The sequence below is a fragment of the Mauremys reevesii genome, linkage group 2, assembly GCF_016161935.1.
Source record: "Mauremys reevesii isolate NIE-2019 linkage group 2, ASM1616193v1, whole genome shotgun sequence".
In the NCBI taxonomy this organism is placed as follows: Eukaryota; Metazoa; Chordata; order Testudines; family Geoemydidae; genus Mauremys; species Mauremys reevesii.
Genome location: NC_052624.1, coordinates 55,404,325 through 55,423,860, shown reverse-complemented (window position 1 = coordinate 55,423,860; position 19,536 = coordinate 55,404,325). Strand labels below are relative to the sequence as shown.

General features: G+C 40.3%; 1 protein-coding gene across 11 annotated transcripts in view; it reads right to left on the bottom strand.

The window, feature by feature from the left end:
• Positions 1 to 1,809: 1,809 nt before the first annotated feature.
• The window catches only part of LRRC72 (leucine rich repeat containing 72), a 47,615-nt gene continuing 29,888 nt past the window's right edge, over positions 1,810 to 19,536 (bottom strand). For 9 of the 11 annotated variants that reach the window (XM_039524453.1, XM_039524458.1, XM_039524456.1 and 6 more), the window contains 4 exons: positions 13,488 to 13,577; positions 10,081 to 10,245; positions 6,855 to 6,882; positions 1,810 to 3,490 (listed from right to left, as the gene is read on the bottom strand). In XM_039524453.1, coding sequence (XP_039380387.1) covers positions 3,325 to 3,490; positions 6,855 to 6,882; positions 10,081 to 10,245; positions 13,488 to 13,577 — 449 coding nt within the window. In that variant the 3' untranslated portion in view covers positions 1,810 to 3,324. Of the gene's footprint in view, positions 3,491 to 6,854; positions 6,883 to 8,174; positions 8,715 to 10,080; positions 10,246 to 13,487; positions 13,578 to 19,536 lie in introns of all 11 variants that reach the window. The other 2 variants (XR_005594043.1, XM_039524459.1) reach the window with 2 other exon arrangements.

Genomic DNA, 19,536 nt, shown 5'->3' with positions numbered 1-19,536 from the left:
ACAGATGCTGTAGGAGACCATTTCAAGTGAAGTGGGCAATTATTTTTTCAAAGATATTCAAGTCTGTCACAGACCAATGAAAAGATTAGCCCCAAGTTTTTAATATTAAACATTTACATTGACTAGAGTGGGATAGTTTCTAAATTTCGTTTTAAGGAAAGGTTTCCTTCCTAGAACAGTGAGATTTTATGTTTCTGAAATATTTGGTAAGCATTGACCACACATTTGATGGCCATACAAGACAAAAAGGTGACGTTCTGGCCCCATTGAAGCCAATGGGAAAATTCCTAGTCACCCTTGATTCTCTCACCCTTATATTTGATGAGTGGTACAGTATGTCATAAAATCAAAGGGACAGTTCACAAAGTAAGGTACCACTCACCCTTTGTAAGGGTAGCGGAATTTGGGCTTCAGGAATCACTATGCTTAGTAATTAGTGTGTGTAGGATTGGGTCTTTAAAAGGCTCACATAGAGAAAACAGGACTCCCTAGTCAATCTAAAGGAAGAAATAATATCCCAGAGAGCATGTATACCAGTTGCCATTTAATTAAATGGCAAAAATTTTAACACGGAGTTAAGGTTGCCAGGTGATAGTTTGTGCCCTTCCAGAACGTCAAGTTCAGCAAAACTCAAACTTCTGAAATCTGGGAAATTCAGGGTTAAGGTAAACACCCACACAACCTTAACTCCGCTCCCATGCAGCTGGCAATAGCCACTGGAAACTCCAGCTGTGTTAGGTGTAGTTATATTGAATGGCGAAGGAGTAAGTTGGACCAGGCTGGAAGACCTGTGATTATGATATGAGGAATTCTGTGTCTGAGTCCTCTTCCCCCCACCTCTCGTTTTGTGTGTTATCAACGAAGGAGATTTATGTATCGCTTGAAGTTCCAGTCTGCATCACTTCATTATAGAATTGTGTAGGTTGTCCGTAACAGGGCACTGGGGTCTTCTTGCTATGGGTATTGTCAGTAGTGAGGTGGGATATGAGAACAATCCGTGGATTTAAGACTGGATAGAGGAAAGCATAGGTTTAGGTGGTATCCTAAATGTGAAGGGGTTGTAAAAGGGTATGAAGTCACTGTTAAATTTTACAAGTGTGGCATTGTCAAGGCAGTCGGCTCAGTGTTTGAGAGGGCAAGCGCAGGTAGCACCTGTCCATTACAGTGAAAAAGCAGAGGGGATGAGGGGATGTGAGGGATGTATTGGGCATTTCTCAAAGAGGGAAGAGTTAAGGGTGAATGGGCATTCACCTTGACTTCATTTACCGTTCCTAGTTTTCATAAGTTTGAGTTTGGCTGATCTTAACAGTCTGGAGGAGCATGAGCTATCACCTGGCAACCGTAACACTGTCTTAAGGAAGTTTTTTGCCATTTAATTTCCTAGTTTTCTAAAGAGTTAGAGGAATGTTTGTTGGTAGGAGTTAGTGGTCACCCCCATATGTCCCTCACCTGACCCCCCTTCTCACTTCTCCTACCAGAGTTACATTATTTTGGCAGAATGTAATCAAAGGGGGTTTTTTGGTTTTGTTTTTCTTTTTAAACCAAAAAGTTAGAACATGAATGCTTGGTGGCCTGGAGACCAAGGGCCATTTATGGGGTGGAGAAGTGGGGGAAAACATGGGTGAGAGGAGTATGGGGCTGCCTCAAGGGGAGAGGGATGAAGGGGGATGTATGGCAGGGGTATGCCTCTACTTCTATCCATCCCACCTTGGTTCCTGCCTCCCTCCCTTTCTGCTCCCATCCAGTCCCCCATTTGGCTCATGCCCCTGCCCCCCTCTGCTTCTATCTAATCCCCTCCATCCTCTGGTTTATGCCCTCCTCCTGTTCTGTGCCTATATATATACCCCTTCAGCCCCTCTCCCTCTCCATGCACCCCACTACAGCTTCTGTCTCCCTCCACTAGCTCCTGTTCCTGCTGTCCCCACTCTGTTCCTCTTCACCCTCTGACTCCTGCAAGCCACCTTCCCCACATGTATCTCTCTTCAGTCAGGCAGCTTCTTCCTTCTCTTCCATATTAGCGGGGGGGGGGGGGCATTGACAGCACAGGAGAGACAGTCTCCTTGCTGTCAGTTCCAATGCTTGGTGGCACATCAGTCCCTGGTAGTGGGGAGGAGCAATTAGAGGGAAAGTCATGCTTGTGTCCCTACAGTCCTAGGCTGGAGTATTCTCAGTGCAAACAAAATCTTCAGAGAATTTAACAACACGAAATTTACTTCTGTAATTGGGTAAATTAGAGCGTAACCTTACATTGCAACTGTCCCAGTGCAATGTACTTCCCTCTTCCCCGGAGACTGACATTTTCTTCTACACCACACTCAGCTTCATACTGCTGTGAGATAAAATATTAGATCCCTTCTAACTGTACATCCTGGGATAAAGCACCTACAGTGTTTAACTGCTGGGATGCAGGCTAGGCTCTGTGCACTCAATCATGGCTCTCTGATCCACCAAAAGCTCTCCCCTACCCCACATCCACTGGGAGATAAATCCTGCCTTTTCTTTGATGGAACAGCTCAAGAGGTTCTCCATGAGAGCAGTGCAGTAGAGTTTTCCCATGAGGAGTGATTAACACCTCTGTCTGGCTAATTCCTAGTGTTTCAGCTTGACCACTTTGAGAACAATTGCCAAGAAAGGTTTCTGGCTAACAGGAGGTAAGAAATGTTGGGACTCTTGTAAGAAGCCAGTGTGGACTTACCTTGCATCTTCTCTACATTCCTAATGTAATTAGCTTTCCCTGCCGCCAGTTCCAAACACTTTCCTTTGAACAATCAGCAAAGAACAAAAGTGGATTGTAGCAGGAGTTGGGAAAGGGGAAAAAATTAAGATAACCACAATAAGGACTATATAACAACCTTACACGCAGAGAACCTTGCAGTAACTTCATTTGGGAAAGAGAGAGGCCACATGAAGCTTTAATCTTACCTGGAAGTGTTAGAAACTAAGGTGGTAAGAGAAACCTGATTAAGTTAGAAAAGAGGAAGCCACCAGCAAAGACTATCAAACATGAATATATTCATCCTTAGTGTCCTAAAAATTAATGTACAGGTGTGCTTTGTTAATTTGTCACAACAGACAGTATGGTACTCATGAGAATTCAATTAGTGGCAACATTATGATAAAGTTACAGCAAATCTGTGACCAGCATTTTCTAACTTTAATCCTTGAATCCCCACAGTTGGGATCAAAGGAAATGAATTTAAAATTTTCCTGCTGAAAGTTTTTAATCAAGTATAAGTTATAGCATACATGTCTTATGGATATTAACTTACAACAAAAGTTTAATATCCAACATGTAGGTATATATTTTCTTAAGGAACCAAAGAGTTATCTGAATTTGACTGTCAGTTTCTCATGGGGTTCTTCTGGTTTGTTTTCAAGGCGTATTCCTAGACCGGTGGGTATTTTATTCCAATCCACAGAGGAAAATTCCATTATAGATCTCTTCATTGCCCTCACAAAAACAGCATCTTCAGGGTTCTCAAATGGAACTCTACAAAAATAACAAAACAAATGTAAATAACTGACAAGATAAAAACAATTTTTCCTAACTGCTTTGGAAATAATTTCTGGAAACAGTTATGTGGAAAGTAATAGTAGAGGCAATTATTGATTAAACAGACTAGACTATAACTACTCAACTTTTTTTTGTACGCTTCCTCTCTAAAACTTGAGATCAAAATGAGACAAAACAAAAGAGAATCAAAAAAGGCAGACTCATAGAAGTCCAAGTAAAAGAAACTTCATTTTTGATTAAACTAAATACAATAAAGAAACTAATTAAAATGTATTTTCCTTAACTTTAAAAAACAAGTGAACTCAGTGCAAAAAGATACATTAATATAATATTAACTGCTCAGAGCTGACTTTCACAAAATTGCTGCATTTATACACAGGAATATGATTCTGTGCATATAGATCTGGTTACAGTAGGAATTGTAACAATTTTATGTAAGCAGGGTCTGAATGAACTCTCCTCTGACAGCTAGCTGGGGAGGGGTAGAGACTTCAGCAGCAATCTGTATTTACATGAACACACCTATTCTGCCAAGATATACAGCAGAAAGAGCTGTGTTGCTCAAAGTGATCAACTTTGGCTGGTGTTGGGTTACAAACCCCTTTAGTACTGAATACAGGGGTAGTGAAATGTTGTTATCAATGTTGTCTTTATTGTATGAATAAAGGGGAGCAGAACTGTCCTTAACCTATCCCAAATGAGGGGATCACCCTCAGCTGAAAACCAGGGGCTTGAATGCTAGACCCCTGTGAAAGTAAGAGGCGATGGAGATAGGTGTCCTAGCCATGAGGTGTGGACTCTCCTTAAGGGTCCCTGATCTGGTTTAATCTGTTTTCTCTACTGCTCACAGACAGTGCTAAATAGGCTTAATTAGGAGCCTTTTGTTACTTCAAATATTCAATAAGAGCCGAAATCACTTGTGGTAGGGTAGCATTTCTGCCCAGCCTACTGAAAGTCACTAAGAGACTGACCTACAGAGGTCAGAGCAGAGAGGCAGGTGGCAGCAGAAGGTAACTGATGGGCAGCCAGCAAAAGTGGCAAACAGTTGGCTGGTGGGATGGCCAGGCAGCAAGGAACCACGACTGGCAGGGCAGCCAGCCAGGGCAAGTGCAAGCAAGGTGCCTTCTTCTCCAGGTGGGAGGTGAACTCACACAGATGTGCCTCTGAACCCTAGGTCCTCGCTGACCAAGGACAACCACTGTGAGTGGGGTATGGTAAGGGAGCAGAGGGGGGCACAGTAAAGGGACTTTTGGTTGTAGAAAATCATCTTCTGCCCCATGCACTCTGGGGTGGGTGTCCTGCTGACAGTTTTATGTTTATGAATCCTCCTTGTGGCATTTTCCCTAATTCATGCCAGGTGACTTCTCTCATTAAAAGTTTCTTTTCTACACACCGACTCTGTGCTTGCATATGGGAAAGTGTTGCCCCTCAGAGGCGCCCAGGGGTGGTGTGTAACTTTCCTAGGTTATTGAGTGGCGGCTTGAGCCAGTTCTGTGTTGTATTGTTGAAAAGAAAACCATGGATATTGAAACCCAGCCCTGGTTGCTGCCGGCCCCACCTGGCAGAAGGGTTACATGAACATGTAAAATCTTAATCATTACACTGTATTTATAGTCTCTCTTGCAGATGTAAGTGATCGCACACTCAGGCAAATGCAACTGATGTTTATTTCATTGTTAGTCTTCTGGATAATCAAGGTGCAAACTTCTGATTGCTCGTTTTGTGCATGTCATACTTTAGTTGTACCATGGGAGATGTGAGCTGTAGACTCACAAAATCAGTGAAGAGAGTAGAGGTAGAAAGAAACTCGGTAGTACAGTCATTCTCATATATAGGTGCTCAGGTGTTGGGCACAGCATAAAAACTGAACAGAATTTCTGCATAAAGGCATGTACACACATTAGCATGTGCGTAGCTTTAACCATGTGAGTAGTTCCACTGACTTCAACAGGTCTATTCCAGTGCTTATAGTTAAGCATGTGCTTAAGTACCTTGTGGAATTTGGCACCTGAGTACCTAAAAGCTACAGAAAGTACATGCAGCAAGCAGGGTGGTATTGAAACCAGCATAGAAGTGTTTTCATTATGATTTGCCTGATTGCGTAGGGCTATCCTCAAAATGGATAACTCCGTATACTTAGATTGTTAAAGGAAATGGTAGTGAACTTATGTGCACTAATGTGTACATGCTAACTTGAGAAATATATTTCTCAATAATGTCTATGTTTAAAAACATAGCTACTCACACATGTTGCTCACTGATAAATTAAAACAAGCATGAACTTTTAAAATAACTTGTAAAGTTGCCTCATAAAAAAATGCATCTAAAAATGTCTCAGAGCATTAATAGCATTTTTTCCCCATCACAACACAGAGAGAGGACTAAATTTTATCTTTATTTCTATTATACATGGAAAAATCCAACAAAATAAGCCAACTGTGGGCTGAGAAATTTCATTCCACAGAGCAGCATTTTTTCCAAGAAGGTGCCTATTTAAGAATAGGCGGTTAGAAGGAAATTGTCTCATCCATGTTATAGCAGAACTACTCGGCTGCTCTAATACATTAATGTACAATATTTTTAGCACTTAGTGCAGGGGTGGGCAAACTATGGGCTGCATCTGGCATGCCAGCCACTTTAAGCCGGCCCTCGAGCTCCCGCCGGGGAGCGGGGTCTGGGGCATGCCCCCCTCCAGTGCTCCAGCCAGGGAGCAGGGTCGGGGGCCGCTCCACGCAGCTCTCAGCAGCAGCGGCATGGCATAGCCCCCCTCCGACTACTACACACTCCAATGGCCCCCTCCAGCACTCCAATAGGACGAGGCAGTATGCAGAGCCGCCTGACCGCGCCTCTGCGTAGGAGCTGGAGAAGCAACATGCCGCTGCTTCCGAGAGCCACTTGAGGTAAGCACTGCCACGCCCCAGCCTGCAGCCCCCTTTTGCACTCTGAACTCCTCATTTCTGGCCCCACTCCAGAGCTCGCACCCCCAACCAGAGCCCAAACCCCTCCCGCAGCCCAAACCCAATTCTGTGGGCATTCATGGCCCGCCATACAATTTCTATTCCCAGATGTGGCCCTCCAGCCAAAAAGTTTGCCCACCCCGGACTTAGTGTTTGATATTACAAAATGAACTGCATTTTATGATACTCCTCATTTCCTAATCAGGAATACTACTGAAAATGTATTGAAGATAGCAGCAGGTGGATTGTCTCACCATTGATGGACACAGTGGTTTACCCCACCACAAAAAAAAGAGCAGAATATTTTTTAAAAGTTACTGCTTTTGGGGGGAGTGAGGGGGGCAGAGAGGATTGAGTGAATAGGCACAAAGCAAACTACTTACTTATTTATGTGATTTGCAACTTCATAACCTGTAACAACAAATTTATAATAAGTAAATATTTCTACATCACTTTGACCATTTAAGAACTACAGTTTGTTCTAGCTCCCATTGACTTGAATGGTGCAAAATCAATCCCTAGGAGTGCTAGCCATTACAACTGAATATTTGTAGTTAAATCAAAATATAGGCTATTTTTAGCACTTAGTGCAGGGGTGGGCAAACTATGGGCTGCATCTGGCACGTCAGCCATTTTAAGCTGGCCCTCGAGCTCCCGCTGGGGAGCAGGGTCTGGGGCATGCCCCCCTCCAGCACTCCAGCCAGGGAGCAGGGTCGGGGGCTGCTCCACACAGGTCCCAGCTTCCTGGTTACTAAATGGTTTCTTCTGACTGCTTATGCTGTGTAATTATTCATGTTTTATTTCCCCCCTCAAAATACTGCCTTCCTTTTTTTTTTTTTCTTTTTCTTTAAAAGAAATGATAGCACCAACCCTCCAATAGCAAAGCAATGTGAACATATGATACACTGTCAAAGATTTCAGTTTCTAACTTCCCAGGGGTCCTTATGAACTATGAGGAAAAAGATTAAAAATAACTCTTTTAACCTGCATTTTAGAAATTATTATTGAACTAGTAACACTTATAGTCATTGTTTTGCATATGATTTAAAACTGCAAAACATTACACTCCAAAATCACTTGCAATTAACTTATTTTAAAGTCCAAATGTCGCACTCTGAACTCCTGAAATTGGTTTATTATAACCAACTGCATGATGTTAAGGCTACAATGAGAAAATTTGTAAGTATTTTTATCTATAGTGGACACAGTATTGTATTGTAGATAGGGCATGAGAGTTTTTAGAGCAGGCTCAGATGACATGACAGTAGAATCACCTGTGACCTTTCTCTACTACTAAAGTATCCGCTGTTGGTAGCAGTGAAGCTGCAGCAGTGTAAAAAGTTGTCATTTTGGTTATAATATAAACCCATTTTCAATGGCTCCTGAGTTCCATATTTTGCTGTTTAAGAAAGCCTACACTCAGCCTCACACTAACTTCAGTGGGACTAATTCACATGCTTAATGTTAATCATGTGCTTTGCTTCACCAGGGCCATAATGCATTGTTCAAGCAGATATTTTAACAACTCTTAACAAATTCCTCCATACAAAAAAAAGCACCCCCTGCATTACAGTGGTAGAGCTTACTAAAATAAATGTATAACAGCACTTCAGAGAGAGAGTCATCTCTGCCTACCAGCCTGATTTAAAGAAAGTTTTGACTATTTTTGCTCCATTAAATTCAGAGACATAAAAGAGAATTACCTGGATTATATTTCAGGGTTTGTCTATGGGAGGTGGGGGGTCAATCTGCAGCTTTTTGATGTGCATGAGGTAATGTGAAAGACGGATACCACACTAATATCGTACATGTGGAACAGTGTGCCTACTTTTAATATGCATCATTATTTTGTGCACACAATGGTGGTTTGCTGAGTACTAAGGGCATGGTGTTCTTGGAGAGTATCCCATTATCCTTTGCTTTGCTGCTAAGCAGTATGCATTCTGGGATTTTTCTTGCTATGCATTGTGGGCTGCATAATGGATGCCAGGCAGGTTCAAATTTTTTAAAAATCACAGGCTTCCTCTGTCTCTACCCCATACTTCCTTTCTGGGTGGGCTAGTGCCATTTTCAAACTGCTGTCAGCCAGCATGGACCCTGCAATGTGTCAGTGGCCTCCTCATGCTCATCCTCCAATGAGTTTTGCTAGTTGTCCTTGGTGGAGTGAGGAAGAAAGCATGCAGCAGGCTCCAAACTTTTTCTGGGTATGGTGGTCATGTAGTTGTGGAAAATCCTGTCCAACCCTTCAAAAAATGGATAGGTTTCATGTCTCCTGATGGATTTTTTCCTCTCATCCCTGGTTTTAATATAGGTCCTCCTGAGCGGTTTGCTCTTTATCTGGTACTGGTTGGTATATGGTCATGAACCCTTGCAGACTTCTGCTTAGCAGTCTCCACAAAAAGATCTAACTCCCTGTATAGACAAGATCACAGCTTGTCTAGAATGAGCAAATCGTTAATTAAATTCCAACTGCACACCCAAAGTCCAGTCATTTACACCTGCTCAACCCCATGGAAAACAATGGGATTGCATATTTGTCACTGAGAACATAATTTGAAGCCACTATGGTTCATGTCTACCTTATGAAAGAATTTCATTTGCAGGATTTTTACTAGTAAAGACGGTGTGCAAGACAAAAAGCCCCTTCTAAATTTGAGTTAGAAAAAACATCTTTCTTTTAAAGGGATCAAATTTCATCTGGACTCACACAGACTCAACAAACATGACATGCTACGTTGCTATTTTTAGAAAGTCACAATTCAAAGCAAAACCACATTTTAAACTTCTACAAATAAAACAGGTAGTGAGAGATGTTAAGTATGTAAGTCTACTAAAAATACAAACTTTTGTGTGACTGATATTTCTAATATGTATATATTTCTAACATATTTTAAGCAGAAGGATCCAGACCTAGAGTCTTGTGTATTCAGATGCTACAGAAAAGGCTGATGCACCATCTGCAACACTATTTAAGAGAAAAACTCTTTCTTCGGAAGGCTGAAAAGGTCTATAATGTCAAACAAGCACCAGAGGGCACCAAAACTCTAAACAGCCGGATCTGTCTGACAGGTATTCATGAGACTTCTGTTGGTGAGAGAGACAAACTGTCCTACTTACACAACAGAAGTTGGTCCAATAAAAAATATTACCTCACCCATCTTCTCTCAGTAATATCTTGTGACTGACATGACTAAACCAACACTGCATACAGACATTCATGGTCAGTGCATAGGTACAGTACCCTGGAAAAATTAATTTCCCTGTTAAATCTGTTTATTAAACAGAAAATGTAAGTAAAAACTTCAACACCAATGAGAATACATTTTGAAAATAATGAAATTCTATTTTGAGTAGCTGCCTTAAAGGCAATTCTGTTGTTCCAGAGTTTGATTAAAATACATAGTGTAATATACAAATTAGTAGGAAGGACACATTCACTGCATGTTGCTACAGTTTGTTAATTAAATAAGGAAGCAATTTGACTGAGTTCATAAAGCATATCTATTACATTATTAAATCTAATTAATTTTACAACCAAGTTGGTGAAAATTATTCTTTCTAATTCAAATTACCTGGAAATATATGCTTTCACTAAATCATTATAAATACCTGGAGACAGCAGCAAACTTTTGGCACATGGAGTGGTTCTGGTAGATACTGTCTTAGCCACCATTGGCATATCTATTCTCTTTCCAAAACCTATAGACTGGAGAACACGGGACCTTTCATGGTTGTAAATATGTAAAGCGGATTCCCTTTCTTTTTGAGTAACTTCTGTTAAAAGAGAAATAAAAACTATTACCCTTTCTATACCAAGGAATAAAATCTAAGCTTAGCTGCTTGCTAGCATTCAGATGAAAACTATTTTCTCTACAGAATTATGACCAGATCCTCAGCTGGTGTAAATTTGTATAGTTCCATTTACTTCAATAGAGAGAGATACTGATTTATACTGCCTGAAGAGTTAGGGTGAAATCCTGAGCCCACTGAAGTCAATACCAAACTCCCATTAATTTCACTGGGTCCAGGATTTCATCCCTAGACTCTGTTTGCATGGTGTTTAAATGCATTATACTAGAGAACTAAATGAAGTCTTAAATTGTAAGATTCATATTCACAATAAAACAGAATTCTAGTTCAAAGTCAGTAATAATTCCCACCACTCAATTACAGAAAGTTGTAGGAGTACAATCAAAAAAAGTTTTGCAGCTTCATTTGCCCTTTTGTTTGAAGATCACTTGTAAATTTTAAACAAAGAGGTTAAGATTATAAATCAAAAGGAGAATTTTGACACTAAGAATATGCACCACCTACTAATCTCAGCACTTTCAAACTGAGATAAATGTGAACTAAAGACTCAAAACAAAAAACTCTGGCAGAAGTATTTTGAATTCGGTAAAGTCTTTTTACATTGATGTCTAGGGGACCAATTAGAAAGGAACTGCAGTAGTTATGCCTGGGGGTACAAAAGTGTGACTAAGTGTCTTGTGTAAATGAGGAAGACAGGAGTATATTTTAGTAATATTGCATAGTAAAGACAGGAGTTTGTAATGTTAAAGAAATAGTTCTCAAATTTACAGTCAAGGTTAAAGTTTGGTAAAAAATACTGCCTAACTTAATTCAGGAATGATCATTGTACTATGGTTGTATTTAAAAGAAGATTAAGTCCATGAATTTAACAAGATTATCTCTGGACTTTGTAAATATCAATATAGTTTCCCTAGATTAAATTATAGCCAGTTCTCCTCTATCCAGCAATGATCCTCATTGCAACAGTAAGAGAAGTACTGTCTTGAATACTGAAAAAGTTATTCTGAACAATGCCAAATGTACTATGATAAGGCCTCAACCGGAGTATTGTGTCCAGTTCTGGGCACCACACTTCAGGAAAGACATAGACAAACTGGAGAAAGTCCAGAGGAGAGCAACAAAAATGATTAAAGGTCTAGTAAACATGACTTATAAGATTGAAAAAACTTTTTTTTTTTTTAGTCGAGATGGGATGATTGAGGGGGGACATGATAATAGTCTTCGTACATAAAAGGTTGTTATAATGAGGAGGGTGATAAATTGTTCTCCTTAGCCACCGAGGAAAGGACAAGAAGTAATGGGCTCATAATTGCAGCAAGGGAGATTTAGGTTAGACATCAGGAAAAACTTCCTAACTGTCAGGGTAGTTAAGCACTGGAACAAATTACCTGGGGAGGCTGTGGAATCTCCCTTACTGGAAGTTTTTACGAACAGTTTAGACAAACATTTGCCAGGGATGGTCTAGCTAATAATTAGTCCTGCCTCAGTGCAGGAGACTGGACTAGAAGATCTATCGAGGTTCCTTCCAGTACTACATTTCTATGTTCAGAAATAGGCTTGAGGTCCACTTGCAAACCTGTATGTGTATAACAGGGAAGTGCACATACAAATTGTCACGTGGGGCTGATCTTGCGAACCATTACTTGTGAGGACAATTCTTTCTCAAGTAGAACCAGCAAAGTCAATAGAACTATTTTATTTTTAATATTTAGATTGTGGTGGAGCCAAAACTCTGCACTCTGTTCTCAGACACTGCAGAAGAGACAGGTTTCTGTCTGGAAGAGGGTACACTGAAAATTCAAAGGGGAAACGTGATGCACCATACAGACAAAATGTGATGATAGATGAGTCTTATTAGTTACAGAGTTGTATTGTAGATTTTTAAAGTTAAACTAAATTCCTCTCATCCCACCAGAATTAAACTCACTCATTCTCCCTTTCAGTAATTCCCAGCTTCAATACTATGGGTGACATTTTGTGTTGTAGAAGAGGCACAGTAAAGAACAGATAGCTGAGGAGGATGAGGGGGAAGGTCAAAGATGACTTTAAGTCACTTTACACCCTCCTGATTCTGAGCTACTCCAGGTCTGTAGTGGCCTCCAGCATAATTTAGACACATCCTGGGGTGTTGTCCAAATTATGGCAGCCTCCCTGAATGGCAGCACCACTGCCCAGAATCTCCACAACACTGTGTGCTGTGGCCCTTCCCACCACCTGACCCCTCCCATCTCAGCCACACCCCATCACTAACACTGGTGAGAGGGTGCTGAGCCTCAGGTCTTGCACCAGGAGAATTCTCCCCTGGCCAGATCTGGGGCTTCAAGGGCCCCCTTTTCCACTCCAGCCCTATCATCCAGCATAAAGGGACTGGAGCAGGGTGAGAATCATACCCACTGTCTCCCAACATTCCTCCTCCTAATGTTCAACCTCCTTCCTCCACATCATTGAACAGTTCACTCAGATGACAAAAAAGTCATGTTGGTAAATACACAACTTAGGCACTTATTGAAGAAGTTGATCTTTAGGATCTATTTCTTCTGTGGCATCTACAAGAACCTAGCTGATCCAGTCATTAACGTATGTATCTGATTTACTACTTCTGTTTATTCTCCAGACAGAGCCCTACTTGCCCAGGTTTTACCTTGAGGGCTTGCTGGGAGGGATATAGGGATGATAATTTTATTTCTGGTGGGCTTAGCCAGTTTTATGTGGATAAGATCAATTAAGAAATGTGCATGCATTTATTTAAAAGCTACAGAGGTGTGCAGACCTCTGGGTGAGCACAAACTGAAATAAACTAGCCATTGTACATGCACTTACCCAATTTGCACACATGACGGTAGGTTCATATTTCTGAACACTGACATTAACCTCTCTTAAATTTGTTCCACAGAATTTTATGTAAGACAAATGAGATCTCAGACTGTAGACACACACATTTTAAATAGCAAAGAAGCCAAATCTTTTAGTCAGTTTCAACATGAAAGGTCTGATATCAAGCAGAGAATTGTTTAGTTCACACAAACTCTACCTGCATGCAAAATCTCACCATTAATTGGATTACATTCATTATACGTTTTGGTATATAAGCAAGAAGGAGAAGGAAGAAGGAGAACAGCCACAGGAAGAATTCACCTACTTTTCTAAATGGGCTAGAGTCTTAAGTGACTGTCAATTCACTGTGAAAAGAGGAAAGCAGTCCTTACTCTTCCTGTCGAGGAGCTGTACTGAGGGAAGGAAGTATGTCACATAAAGACGGTACCCTGGGTCTTGTGACAGAGGGTTGTGAAATAGATCTGCAAAAGTTTAAGGAAGGAAGAAAAAATATAAAAATGAACAAGCCTGGGAAAATTATCACCATTTGGCAAAGATATTGCAGAAAATACAGTTAAATACACCCACATTGTTTTTATACTATGAGCCAAGCCCTGCAGTCTTTAGTCAAACAAATTCCCTTGCCTTAATAAGGACTGCAAGATTTGGCCCATTGTGAAATGTTCAATGAAAATAAATGAATTAAGGTGCCACCTAAGGTGCTGAGCCTTTGAAGTTCCTGCTTGATCTTTTATGATTAACTAGGAGATTTTTGATATACTGACAAAGCCACACATTTTTTGCCTTTGATTTTGGTATGTACTGTAAGATAAGTATATACTTAAGTACACAGCAGTTTTACCATATACATGGAATATAAAATGTGAATGACAGTTTTCTGACTTTTGACTATATCTAGTTGGAAATGCCTCAGACAACTCCAAATACGTATCGGACAATGGGTGAAGCATACAAATTTCAAAAGTGCTTAAGTCCTGTACGACTCTAGGTCTTGTGCTCCTAAATCATTTATGCTCTTTTCAAAATTTGGCTCAGTTACTCAGAGTTCATAATATTTATGTGAATAAACAAGCCCTTTTAATGGAAGACATTTATTTTTCTTTGAGAGACATATGTATCAGCCCAATATTGCCATTTTGCCAGGGGTGGACACACAAAGTCTTCCTAGATCAAATGCCAGACCATTTGGGTTCATGGGAATGTCGTCACAGGACACAGTGAAATCCAGTGGGCACACCAAAATGGAGTCCAGCTCATTCCCTGGTTGACTGGCAGACAGGCCGGAAGAGATGGTTTATAAAATGGGTTGTGCAGCAAACCTATTTCTTCTCTTTACGTGACAGCTGTGTCTGTCAGCCATGTAGAAGAGAAGGTGCTATCTGGCCAGAGATAACTACTGTAATGTACAGTATTTCAAAAGGAAAGTATAGGAGTTAAGTAGTGGAGCAGGACCCACCCTGCATGTTGATTAGAGGTGAAAGAGAAATCCCCCAAACCCGTTAGTTTCACCACCATTATAGAGGGCCTATAAGTCACCTTGGAATTTTCCTCCCTCTCTTAGAACCTGTTTGGCAGATACACAGCTACTCTAGGGGTATCTACATTGCTGACTCTACATATGGCCAGTTGTGTCCAAACCACCCTATTGTTCACCCAGAAATCCCTGAAGCGCGTGTCTCAGGGCAAGTAGATGCCGAGCTAGCTAGCTCACCTGAGGCGGTATGGACAGGTGCTTGGGTGAGCAGATACGTGCCCGGATGAGCTGTGGCTCAGCCCCATACCAGCTCACTTAGCACTGTGGATGTGGTGAAGGAGTGGCTACTTCCAGAACAGACAGTAGCTATCTCAGTGGGAGCACTGTCTACACCGGGGACTAGGTCAGCATAACTGCATTGCTCAGGGGGGTGGATTTTTCACACCCCTGAGCGACGTAGTTGTACTGATGTAAGTTTATAGTGTAGCCTGGCCTCAGAGTGTCACAACTAAATACAAGGTGGAACAGATTGTTTAGCATAAGTAGTTAACACATATTTCAAGGGACCATTCAAGGTGAAGTGGCCCATTAATACCTTGCCAGTCATAGGGAGGGGCTCTGAGGGACTTATTAATGGGTTATAGATTGTTGTAATAAGACATAAATTCAGTATCTTGAGTCAGTCCATGTTTTTTAGTGTCTAGCAAAGTTATGAATCTAAGCCCCCAGACTCATTTTTTGAAAGCATCGTGCAGCTTTCCTTTGAGAATGAGGACTGTATAGGTCAGATATAGAGTGATGGAGGGGAAGTTCAAAGGGTGTTCCAGAAAAGGGGGTTCAGGAAAGATTTCTTCTCCCCTCACCCATTTTCTCCTTATGACTGGTCCATTTCATGTAAATGGTCAATTTCACCTTGAATAGTCCATTGAAATATGTGTTAACTTAAGCTAAACAATCTGTTCCATCTTGTATTTAGCTGTAACACTCTGAGTAAGCTTCCCAGGCCTGAAGAAGAGCTCTGTGTAAGCTCGAAAGCTTGTCTCTCTCACCAACAGAAGGTTGGTCCAATAAAAGATATTACCTAACTCACCTTGTCTCTCTAATATCCTGGGACCGACATGGCTACAACGACACTGTATACATTTAAAAAGCTGTTCAATTACCCTTCATTATAAATCACTGAAGTAAGGCCGATTAATGCATTATTTAATTTTTCCAGTAACCTTACTTTACTAATGAACACCAAACTGTGGTGTACAACCTTATCTTTTAAGGGCTGAAATGTGGTGAAAGTTACTCCTTGGGGAATTCTGCGTCACTGTGCAAGCACAGAATTAATGTCCTTGCCCCCCACCGCAGAATAACTGATTCTGACAGGGAGGTGAAGGGAAGCTGCGAGAGGGGTCATGCTGCAATTACACCTTTTTCCCACCAGGGGCTGATGTGATGCCAGAAAAGAAAGCAGCTGGTTGACAGGCTGGAGCAGCCAGCCATGGAGAGGGAAGGGGCAGAGGTTACCTTCCTCACAGTGCCCTGCCTGCAGGGCCAGGTTAGGTGGCATGGGAGGGGGAAGGAACTGACAGAGCAGGGCACAAGAGGCTGCTGTAGGGTCACACAGATTGGAGTTCAGAAGAGGTAATGGGGGGAGAGACTGGGGCAGAGAGCCGGGGTCACAGAAGCTAGTGGGGTCACAACACTGAGCCGGGGCTGAATGGAAGTAGGGATGCAGGGCCACCTGGGAACATGGGGGAGGGAGAGTGCAGGAACACATGGGGACAGGGACAGATGTGCCTGACTGAATGCAAGAGGCCAGGGGTCAGCCAGGCTCTGCATGGGAGAGGCTCCCCAACTTCCTACCAATCCTCCCCCGACCCCTGCAAAAAAAACCTTTTCCCATAGTTCTACCAACAACCCTCCAGGTCCACTCCTAGGTTTCTTCCCAGCACCTACTTCCCTCTCCATCAGCTACTCTGTTAGCACTGACTCACCCAAGCCTTTGCATACCTTCTAAGGGGTGTGGGAAATACGTTTCTGTATTGTAATTACATGAATTATTACTCAAAGTTCTGTATTAATATGCCTAGTAAGGAATCTATTTGTCAAAAAACATTTCCTGATTTTTTTGTTGTCTGTATTGTTACAGACATATTTACTGACAGGTATTTTTAAATCAATGACCAAAATAATGTAAACTGGCATGATTATGTTGAATTATTTTGACAAATAAAATATGCAGATTTTTAAAATATTGTATGCATAATTTTAGGGCTGTCAAGCAATTAAAAATATTAATCAGAATTAATCGCCCTGTTAAACAATAATAGAATACCATTTATTTAAATATTTTGGATGCTTTCCACATTTTCAAATATATTGATTTCAATTTCAACACAGAATACAAAGTGTACAATGCTCACTTTATATTTATTTTTATTATAAATATTTGAACTGTAAAAATAAAAGAAATGGTATTTTTCAATTCATTTAATGCAAATACTGTAGTGCAATTTCTTTATCATGAAAGTTGAACTACAAATGTAGAATTATGCACAAAAAATAACTGCATTCAAAAATAAAACAATATCAAACTTTGGAACCTATAAGTCCACTCAGTCTTACTTCTTGTTCAGCCAATCGCTCAGACAAACAAGTTTGTTTACATTTGCAGGAGACAATGCTGCCCACTTCTTGTTTACACTGTCACCTGAAAGTGAGAACAGGCATTTGCACGGCACTGTTGTAGCCGACATTGCAAGATATTTACGCGCTAAAAATTCATATGTCCCTTCATGCTTCAACCACCATTCCAGAGGACATGTGTCCATGCTGATAATGGGTTCTATTCAATAACTATCAAAAGATATGCAGACTGATGCATGTTCATTTTCATCATCTGAGTCAGATGCCACCAGCAGAAAGCTGATTTTCTTTTTTGGTGGTTCAGGTTCTGTAGTTCTGCATCCAAGTGTTGCTCTTTCAAGACTTCTGAAAGCATGCGCCACACCTCGTCCCTCTCAGATTTTGGAAAGCACTTCAGATTTTTAAACCTTGGGTTTAAGAATTTTTAAAGTTTTACATTGTTTTTTATTTTTGAGTGAAGTTATGTAACAAAAAAAGTCTACATTTGTAAGTTGCACTTTCACGACAAAGAGATTGCAATACAGTACTTGTATGAGGTGAACTGAAAAATACTATTTCTTTATCATTTTTGAAGTGCAAATATTTGTAAAACAATATACACTTTGATTTCAATTACAACACAGAATACTATATGAAAATGTAGAAAAACATCCAAAATATTTAATAAATTTCAATTGGTATTCTACTGTTTAACAGCGCAATTAACAACTGTGATTAATCGCCATTAATTTTTTTGAGTTAATCAAGTGAGTTAACTGTGATTAATTGACAGCCCTAGTTTCCACTGTTTAGTGCCTGACACAATTCACAGGTGCCTGGAACCCCTCTTATCAGGTATCCTGGATTGTGTTTACAGAGTGGGGTGAGGTTGCTGCAAGGACAGATGCAGCCATTTTGTGACTGCTAGGATTTTCCATGAGCATGTGTTTTTTTCAGTTGTAAAAAGTGTAATAAAGAAATTTCAAAAATTAAAAATCTGCAATTTCTTTAGTAAGCGGAGGAAACTGCTTCTCTGAAAAGTAAAAAATTTGCTTAAGTACAGCAAATATTCCTAAAACTTTCTCCAGCCTTGATTTTTATCCAACTATTATGAGATTACAGCAGTTTTTCACATTGATTCCTGCAAAATTTTCCAGACCATACAATGACATGAAGTGGAAAACATAAGTCACAGCCAAGTACCTCAAAACACATCATTGTCAATGGGATAGGTGCTATAAATGCAAGGAGTGAGGCTGTCCAGGACTAATGTGCATGACAATACCACCGCTCTGTTTTATTCCATTACACTTTCTGCCCCTAGGAGAATTCAGCACCAAAAAACTAAAAATTCTGCACCAAAAAAATAAAAATTATTTGGGCTGTCGATTAATCGCAGTTAACTCATGCAATTAACTCAAAAAATTAATTGCGATTAATTGCAGTTTTAATCGCACTGTTAAACAATAGAATACCAATTGAAATTCATTAAATATTTTGGATGTTTTTCTACATTTTCAAAAATATTGATTTTAATTACAACAGAATATAAAGTGTACAATGCTCACTTTATATTATTTTTATTACAAATATTTGCACTGTAAAAATGATAAAAGAAACAGTATTTTTCAATTCACCTCATACAAATACTGTAGTGCAATCTCTTTACCATGAAAGTGCAACTTACAAATGTAGATTTTTTTTGTTACATAACTGCACTCAAAAACAAAACAATGTCAAACTTTAGAGCCTACAAGTCCACTCAGTCCTACTTTTTGTTTAGCCAGTCACTAAGACAAACAAGTTTGTTACATTTACAGGAGATAATGCTTCCCACTTCTTATTTACAATGTCACCTGAAAGTGAAAACAAGCATAACCTATGGCACTTTTGTAGCTGGCATTGCAAGGTATTTACATGCCAGATATGCTAAACATTCGTATGCCCCTTCATGCTTTGGCCACCATTCCAGAGGACATGATTTGATGCTGAGGATGCTCATTAAAAAATAATGTGTTAATTAAATTTGTGACTGAACTCCTTGGGGGAGAATTGTATGTTCCCTCTTCTGTTTTACCTGCATTCTGCCACATATTTCATGTTATAGCAGTCTCAAATGATGACCTAACACATGTTGTTCATTTTAAGAACACTTTCACAGGAGAGCTGGCAAAATGCAAAGAAGGTACCAATATAAGATTTCTAAAGATACCTACAGCACTCGACCCAAGGTTTAAGAATCTGAAGTGACATCCAAAATTTAAGAGGGACAAGGTGTGGAGCATGCTTTCAGAAGTCTTAAAAGAGCAACACTCTGATGCAGAAAC